This window comes from Pipistrellus hanaki, assembly GCF_964339955.1.
Source record: "Pipistrellus hanaki genome assembly, chromosome: 1".
NCBI classification, from domain to species: domain Eukaryota; kingdom Metazoa; phylum Chordata; class Mammalia; order Chiroptera; family Vespertilionidae; genus Pipistrellus; species Pipistrellus hanaki.
This window is the reverse complement of record NC_140503.1, coordinates 60,850,277-60,859,667: the sequence shown is the minus strand read 5'-3', so window position 1 is coordinate 60,859,667 and position 9,391 is coordinate 60,850,277. Positions and strand designations below refer to the sequence as shown.

Genomic DNA, 9,391 nt, shown 5'->3' with positions numbered 1-9,391 from the left:
TCCCTGTGAGGTCTTTCTTGAAAACCCTATATAAAATAGCATCTTTCTCCCTACACACACATGGAGACCATCTTCTTATCCTGTTTTTTTAAAAATGTCACTTAGGCTGAAACCGGTTTAGCTCAGTGGATAAAGTGTCAGCCTGCGGACTGAAGGGTCTTGGGTTCGATTCCAGTCAAGGGCATGTATTATACCTTGGTTGCGGGCACATCCCCAGTGGGGGGTGTGCAAGAGGCAGTGATCGATAATTCCCTCTCATTGATGTTTCTAACTCTATCCCTCTCTCTTCCTCTCTGTAAAAAAATCAATAAAATATATTTAAAAAAATAAAAATAAATAAAAAATGTCACTTAGTACCATTTGACATAGTATGCATTTTTATTTGTTTATTTTTTACTCATTGTCTCTTCCCTGTAGATTTCAATTTCCATGAAGGAGACGAGATGCCTGTATCGCCAACGCCTTAGAAGAGCGTTGAACTCTTTTGGAAGGTACTCAGTGGTTATTTCCTGGACGAATTAATGAACCAATCCTGTCCGAAAGCACTCCCGCCGCGAGCACAGACACTGCCATGAGGTTTCTGGCACAATTGAGAGCTCGCCAGTGGGCTCCTTCACTCCATATGACTCCTCAAAGAAAGACACTGCTCTTCGCTGGGAACTGCAAAAACATCGGTGCTCTCCAGTTCATTTCTGCCCCTCAAATTTAACCAAAGAACTGACAGCCCGGGCCAATGCGGCGAATGAAAGTATTTAGCAAGTTACTTTGTAAACGGTAAGGCGTTCGTCGAAGTTTAACGGATTTACTTGACTGCCATCAGCATTGTCAAGCAGCTGGAGAACAACAGCCAGTTCCCAGTGGAAGAGTCCTGGACAGCCGGATGGGGTCCCGCCCCGAGTCCACCGCCCCTGGGACTCAGGATTGGCGGAGGCTAACCTGGCACCGCCCTGTCCGCGATAGGGCGGGCGTTTGGGCGTGGCTGTCTCCCAGGCTAGCGGGCAGGGCGGGGCGAGGCGGGACGACGTCATTTCGCTACTGGGCTCAGGATTGGCGGAAGCCTACAGGCCCCGCCCCTGCCGGCCTGGGCGCGCGCAGGGGCGGGGCCGCCGGGCCGCGGGGCGGGGCCACAGGGCGGAGTCACGGGGCGGGTGGGGGCCGCGCGGGGCGGAGTGGCCGGGCCGGAGCTGCGGCTAAGTTGGGGCTGGTGATGCTGCGGCTGGGCCGGCTTGCCAGGCTTGGGCGGAGGCCGAGGGATGGCGAACGTGCGGGTGGCCGTGAGGGTGCGGCCTCTCAGCAAGAGGTGAGTGCGGGCGGGAGGGGGCGCCTGAGGCGTCAAGTGAGTGAGGAGGGCGAGGTCCCCACCTCCCCGCTGGGGGGCCATCCCACACAAAGTGGCCCAGCGGCCGGGGTCCGGAAACCTTAGAGGCCTGGCAAGGGGAGACCTCGGCTTGAGCTTTCTTTCTCGTTGTGCCCCGGGGGATAGCGGTTCCTGGATGGACAGGGTGGTCTGCCCCGCTTCGGGGCCCCGCCAGCAGATGTGAGGGACCACAGCCCAAGTCTTGAGACAGGAGTTGGGCGTGCCTGGCTGGGTGCGTGGAGAGGGCTGTGGAGCGGGGCTGTCAGTCTCCGCGCTCTGCCCGGTGGCTCTCCGTACTTCTGCGGGTACCGAGGCGGCATTGTGGGTGCACGTGGGTTTCTCCGCGAAGGTGTGGAGAAAGCCCGCGTGTAAGGTCTGAGAGGGAAACTGAGGCCCAGAGAGGTAATGGTTTCATGCTATGCTAGGCAGCAGAACCGTGCAATAGGGCAAGTTATTCTAACCCCTTCTCTCGGCTCAGCGCTGGCAGCGCCCGTTTCCTCCTGGGTGAATCTGATTCTGCACCTCTCAGCTCTGGAGGCATCCAGTGCCCAGCCACGTGATTTCTTCCCCTTTTCACTAACTTTGCATCTGTAGGTTTGGGAAGTCAGGGAAAGCTTCACAGAAGGGTTGGTGTTTGAACCCCCCATTAAAAAAAAAAAAACTTTATTGTTGAAAGTATTACAGTATGCCCCCCCCCCCCTTTTCCCTCACCGACCCCTCTAGCTCGCTCCAGCCCCAGACCCTCACCACCCCACTGTCTGTGCCCGTGGGTTATGCATACACGCATGAACTGTTTTTTAAAGACCTATGAGAGTTTGCTGATAGGTGGAGAAGGTGTAAAAAAAGCACTATGTAGTAAAACACTGAGAGCAAAGGACTTAGACTATTAAGAAACAGGTAAGTTTGGTTATTTGGGGAGAGGGTATGTGGAGGGAAGTGAGTAATAGGACATAAAGCTCTGGAGAGTGTGATTTGGGACCAGTGGCACATATTGAAATTGTTTGGGACGTTAACAAATTTCTGGGACTATCTTATGATGGCTTGAAAATTGGGCAGAAGGCTCAAAAAGATATTGTCTCCCATAATAAAATTCGGTGCTAGCAGGGATTGTGTTTGTCCTGATATGGAGGTGATTGGCTTCAAAAAGTCATGTAGCTGACAGAATAATGAGGAGAGGAGTGAGATGGGGGTAGAAACAAGAAAAACAGAAAAGAAAGTAGGAAAAAGGTAAAAGGGGTACAATGAAGAAAAAAAGGAAAGCATACATGCCTGAACTGCCCCTTTAGATTGGTAAATCGATTACATCTGGCTTCTGCTTTACCAGGTGTGGTGGCTCAAGGTTGGTTTGTTGGCTTTTTTTTCTTTTTCTTTTTGTTAATTGTCACCCAATGATATTTTTTTCTCAAAATGGAAGGGATTGGGAGAGACAGAGAGAAACATTGGTGTGAGAGAGACACAGTGATCGGTTGCCTACCACACATGCCCCAGGACGGGGATTGAACTTGCAACTGAGGTACATGCCCTTAAAAAAAAATAAAATTAAAAAAAAAAAAAAATATATATATATATATATATATATATATATATATATATATATATATATTTATTTATTTTTGCCTCCCATACATTCCCTGACCAGGGATAGAAACCAAAACCTAGGTATGTGCTCTGACTGGGAACCGAACCCACAACCTTTTGGACAATCCAAACAGCTGAGCTACCTGGTTTTAAGTGTTCTCTAAGGTTATTGACTACTCCTCACAATAACTTCTCTGTTCCTTGGGAACTAAGAATTTATAGTTGCATGGATTAGATTAAGAAAATGCTGTTGAAATGGAATTGTTATTTGCAGTCACAGTAGAGAATAACATCTCATTAAACAAAAGTGAGGTGGAAAGAAGGTCGCAAAGCTTATTTACTGAGCTCGTGGGAAGAGCCTTGCGCAGCAGACAGGAGTTTGTCAGGGCTGCAGATGACATCCAGGTGCGAGTGATTCCAGCCAGCTGGAGATTCAGGAACACGGGTTCGGGAGTAGATCTGATGCTTTCAGCCACTTATGGAGACAGACACCGCGGCTATGGAGGCAGGAGTAGGGAAACATTTTGTCCCAATAGCACTGGGCTCAGCTTCTCTTTTCTTGGTTAAGAAAAAGAAAGTAACTTTTTTTTTTTTTTAATGGGTTTGGGTCTCGTTTCTAGGGAGACCAAAGAAGGAGGAAGAATTATTGTGGAAATTGATGGCAAAGTGGCAAAAATCAGGAATTTAAAGGTAAGCCTGAAATTGTTTTCCTTTTTCTCTCCACTCAGGGGCTCGTATCATAACAGGGCTTCTGAGGTGAAAGTGTGGATGTGCATTTGTTTAGAGCGGGAGAGTGTAAGAGCTTTGCCCAACCACCAAGCAAATATTAAAAAAGTAGGAAAAAAGTGCCGGGCATGTTGCTGCTGCAGCTCAAGTTCCATCAAATAGGATGCAGCTGTTTTGGAAACTGGGCAGTAGCCTCTTTGAAAGTAAACACAAGGGATGCATGGGAGGCAGGCAGGGCCAGCTTAGATCATGTTGGGGACAGTCCATGTGTATACTTAACTCACCTGAGCCCTCGGTAGACTGTCCCAAGCCTCTCATTTCGAATCATTTGGTCTAGAGGTGTGTGCACCTGCTAATGCAGGATTCATCTTGGCCATCGGGAGGACCAAATAAGAACCTTCAGATCACAGAAGAGCGTCAGTCACTAGGCTGAGTCTTATTACAAATTCTCTTTCACAGATTTGATAGATTTTTGAGTCACAATTGGACAAACTCTGAGTACTTCCTCCTTTACCCCTCTCCACCTCTAAGGCTAATTTGCTCCATCCCATTCCTCTCTTCCCAGGCTAGTGGAAGGGATTCTTTTCCTTGGCCTTGGAGAGTAGAGGGTAACAGAGTGAGGGTTATCTGGACCCCAGGCCTCCCAGCCATGTCCACTCACATATTACTCCTGTGATGTGATGTTTTCTTTTGTCAGTAGCCCTCCGCTAAAAGAGAACAGGAACCATCAAACTGTCAACAGGAGCTCCCTGGGGACAAAAGACCTTTTATTCTTTGCTGCCTCTTACTTATATCTCTGTTGCCTAATCACTTCAGCTGCTTTGTTCCGAGAGATCATATTTTTGGTTCTTAATAATTCCTGACCAAGATCAAACTCGAATCTGCCTCTTGCACACCTTGCTGGCTGGTTGCCTCCCTGAGGTCAGTTATCTAAGAATCTCTTGGTCATTCTGACAGCCCCATTCTACTGTGATCTGTGGATCCTACTGCTAAGCCTTGTTTCTCCCTGTCCAGAGTCTAAATTTTAAATAGAAAAGACAGGCATTTCTGTGAATAATGCTATTCTCCCCAGCACAGTACCTTGAGGTTGTTGGTACAATTCCAAGCTCTGGCCTCATTTACCTTGGGCAGTTGGATTGTGCCTAACTCTTCTGTCCAATATGCTTTCTATTTCACTGTGAAATCCTTAGGTTGATAGAGCCTGTCAGCCCAGGGACCAAAGTATTCATGTATTTCTGTACCTGCTGTAGAAATACTTACCGGGGAAAACGATAGAGATACGAAGATGCCTGGAGATGTGAGGTTTCTCTCCCAAGGTGTTCTATATCTCATTTGTAGGCAGATATGTGATAGTATGATAAATAGATATTTAATTAATTCTCCATGGCTTTATCAAGATGAGGACAGAGGTTACTTGTGTTCTTTTTTAGATAGATATCATAAAGATTCTCATGACCAGTTCAGGTCTCGCTAGCTACAGCAGAGAGGAATCTAGTGCCACTAGCCAGATTCTGGTATTATAATAGAGAAGACACTGGATCCTATGTTTGATTTTAGGTGGACAGTCGATCAGATGGCTTTGGCGACTCCCGGGAGAAGGTTGTGGCATTCGGCTTTGATTACTGCTACTGGTCCGTCAACCCAGAGGACCCCCACTATGCATCTCAGGATGTGGTAATGTCATTTTTCCTTCACTCTAATCAGTTTTTTGTAACTGTATAATTATTGGGAAATTAACATGGAATATGGACCCTTCATATTTCTTACTTATGGTAATTTGGTTAGAAACTAACGATGTTTAACCTAAAAAGTGGTAGTGAGAGACATCAGTTGCAGAAAGAGGAAAGGACTGCTTGCTCAGGGCTTGGGACTTGGCTAGTGTTTATTTAGGCTTCGGGCTCAGCATGACTCAGTGGGTACAAGTTAGGTTAGGTAGTGGTCTGCTCCTATGGTAAGTGAGTGGGCTCATGTCACACTTGGCCTTGTGTTGCATGCAATGGAAGGGCCAGGAATCCTAGAGGCTAGTATCTTCTTTGTGCCTCAGGCTTATGCTTCTAGACTGAGCGTAAAGGGCTAGACAGCTAGTCTGCCAGCCTGCAAGGTACATAAGAGGTGAATTCTGTTGATCTGGTGAGGATTGAGAGGACCAGCTAAGGCTGTTGGTTATGCTTCCTGTGTCTGGTAGTGCTGCCTAGCTCTCTCACAAGTAAACGAGGCAGCAGGTCTGACCAGGTGGATGGATCTACAGGACTTCCCTCTGTTTTTGTGAAGCAACAGCATTGTTCTGATTTGTCCTGTCCAAGGTCATGACTTCAGCCCCCATGCTGGCCAGCAAGCCTTGCCGCATTCAATTATATGACCACAGACAATAGCCCTCACCCCAGGAACCTCCAGGGATTCTATGACAGTCTATCCCTAAAATTAGAAATATTATTTATTTGGCCTTCATGAATCAGTATCATCATACTTATACGTCTGAAAGAAAACACTACAGGAGTATGTCATTAAAAATACCATTGGAAAGGGAAATATTTTGGGGGGGAACCCTGGACAGCAATTGCCTATCTGTCTATATACCTTTGAATAAAAAGCTGAAGTGTTTTCTAAGTATTTTAATCTTTTTTGTTTGTTCGTTCATTTGTTTTTGTTAATCCTCACCTGAGGATATTTTTTTCCATTGTTTTTTAGAGAGCGTAGAAAGGAGTGGGTTGAGGAACAGAGAGAGAGAAACATAAATTGGTTGCTTACTACAGGAGCCCTGACCAGGGCTGGGGATCCATTCTAAAAATGGGACACATGCCCTTGTCCGGAATCTGGCCTGGGACCCTTCAGTCTGCCGGCTGGTCCTCTATCCACTGAGACAAACCAGCTAGGGCAGTATTTTCGTCTTTGGTGAAACTTTCTAATTATGCCATAAGAACAATGCTATTGAGTGACTTAGAGGACAGTACTGACCTTCCATTGATGCACATTTCTTTCTTTTTAAAAAAAAAATATATTTTATTGATTTTTTCACAGAGAGGAAGGGAGAGTGATAGAGAGTTAGAAACATCGATGAGAGAGAAACATCGACCAGCTGCCTCCTGCACACCCCCTACTGGGGATGTGTCTGCAACCAATGTACATGCCCTTGACCTGAATCGAACCTGGGACCTTTCAGTCCACAGACTGACGCTCTATTCACTGACCCAAACCGGTTTCGGCCGATGCACATTTCTGAAGATGATTGGATAGTTCTAAACCTTTTGAGGGGAACATGTGGAAACAAGACCCGAGGCCATTGTGGGACTTGTTGTCTCTGTGGGTTCTTTCCCCTACCTTTGTAGTCAAACTGGATTTGCTGTAAATCCTCAGCAGAAAAAGGCAGAATGGGCATTACATGGCCCCTGCTGAGCCTTCTCTGTCCTTTGGAGATGAGGGAACTGGCAGGTGCAGGCTTGTCTAATGGCCCTTGATTTGTATCCCAGCACCCAAGTATTGCTGAGGTGTCTGGTTACTGGTATTTGTACTTGTTTTACTGAGATTCTCCAAGAAAATCCAGGAAAGAAATCGACTCTCAAATAAGAGGATGGAATGTTTATAGCAGTTCACAGTTGTGACTATTTGTGACATAGAAGGCAGTGCTCTTCCTATTAGTAGAAACTGTGAACATGCTGGTAGCTATTTCAGTCCTCCCTGGCCATAGCACACTTAGAGCTGGCTGTTCTGTAACTAAGAAAAATGAACTGTTTTGTGTAACATTTGATACAATCAATAATCTGGGAGGTGTGTGTATATTTGCAAATAAAAAAACTACATATATATATCTCAATAAGCTGGGGTATGATTTTGTGTGAGGTTTACATTTTATATTTATGTAGTTTAAATGTATAAAGATAATCTAGTGGAAGCTTAGAAGTCCATAGATGAGGAGGATTCATAAATATGACTTTTTCTTTGTTGCCTCATATGATTTGAAGTTTGATGGAAAGATCAAATGGGATTTTGGTCAGGAAGCCTGTGCAGAGAGATAAAACCGAGTGTCCCGAGGTTGAGTCTGTTTGTTTATTAATCGTCTAAGGCCTCATTGGTCCCAAAGGGAGTCAGGATAGGAGAGAGAAGCAAAGGAAACTTTGTCACAAGATGGAGTAGGGCCAGAGGTCCCAGAATGGTGGCAGGACTCACATCCATATGATTTGGTCAGAGGATTTTATTACTTTAACACAGATATTGGAGACTAGACATTATTCTAATCACTATGGCTCTGAGGTCACCAGGGAGTAGGAGAGGTAGATTATCCTAAAATCATAGGACTTGGGATGGGAAGGAATTGGGGTATCATCCAGTTTATCCTCTTCCAAAGTACAGCTATCTTCTCTGCAGCATTGGTGATCATATTTAGGGGGTTGTAGAGAAAGGGGTCAGTCTTATTCAAGTACAATATAGATACAGTAAATTCACCCTTTTAGTGTACAGTTCTATGAGTTTTGACAAGCACAGTTGTGTAATTTACCATCTATACTAATAAAAGAGTAACATGCTGCCCTGACCAGTTTGACTCAGTGGATGGAGCGTCGGCCTGTGAACTGAAGGATCCTGGGTTCGATTCTGGTCAAGGGCATGTACATTGGTTGCAGGCACATCCTCAGTAGGAGGTGTACAAGAGGCAGTTGATCGATCTTTCTTTCTCATTGATGTTTCTAATTCTCTTTCCCTCTCCCTTCCTCTCTGTAAAAGAAAAAAAAAAAAAAATGCCGAAAGCAGTTTGGCTCAGTGGATAGAGTGTCGGTCTGCAGACTGAAAGGTCCCATGTTCTATTCCAGTCAAGGGCATGTACATTGGTTGCAGGCACATCCCCAGTGGGGGGTGTGCAGGAGGCAGCTGGTTGATGTATCTCTCTCATCGATGTTTCTAACACTCTATCCCTCTCCCTTCCTCTCTGTGAAAAATCAATAAAATATATTTTAAAAAATCAATAAAATATATTAGGAAAAAAAAGAGTAACATGCTAATTGACTGTACCTTCAACATGCCTATCAGCCAATCAGGAATGAGTATGCAAATTAACCAAACAAAGCTGGCAGGTTAATTTGCATATGTGGGCTCTGAGCTGCTGGGGGTGGAGGGGTGCTTGCATTGTTGTCATGGTGACAATGCAGGCGTTCTGCACCACCCCAGGCGTTCAGGGTGTTGGGGCAGTGTGGGAAGACGGAAAGGCGGCTCCAGGCTGGACCTGAAAGGCAGCTCTGGCCAGAGCGAAGGCGGTGCCAGCAGCCAGGGGAAAGAGAGTCCATTTTTGCACGAATCTTTGTGCATTGGGCCTCTAGTTATATATAAAACAGTGCATCACCCCCAATTCCCTCATGTTGCTTTGTAGCCACGCTTCTTCTTACCCCCACCCACTGGTAACCACTGATTTGTGTTCTGTCCCTACAGTTTTACCTATAGGATATCTATAAATCTAATAAAACAGAGTGTAGCCTTTTGTTCCAGGAGGACTACAAAAGTAATAAAACAGTGTGTAATCTTTTGAGTCTGGCGGCGGCTTCTTTTTTGTTGTTGTTGTTTTTTTTGTTTGGTTTCTATCATGTAGTCAAGATTCATCTCTGCTGTTGTGTGTATAACATCTTATTCTGACCTTGATTCAGAATTATTTAATCTGCTTGCCCAGAAGAAAACTCATGGCTTTGGAAGCACTGATTTTAACTGCAAAGAGGGGCCACGTCCTTGGAGGACTGTGCCTCCTCCATT

The 9,391-nt window shown here is 45.7% G+C and overlaps 1 protein-coding gene across 2 annotated transcripts in view; it reads left to right on the top strand.

Annotated features, from left to right (window-relative positions):
- Positions 1–1,150: 1,150 nt before the first annotated feature.
- Positions 1,151–9,391, top strand: part of STARD9 (StAR related lipid transfer domain containing 9) — an 89,773-nt gene continuing 81,532 nt past the window's right edge. For both annotated transcript variants that reach the window (XM_084904199.1, XM_084904198.1), the window contains exons 1-3: positions 1,151–1,300; positions 3,556–3,625; positions 5,219–5,335. In XM_084904199.1, the coding sequence (XP_084760325.1) occupies positions 1,254–1,300; positions 3,556–3,625; positions 5,219–5,335 (234 nt within the window). In that variant the 5' untranslated portion in view covers positions 1,151–1,253. The remainder of the gene's footprint in view (positions 1,301–3,555; positions 3,626–5,218; positions 5,336–9,391) is intronic.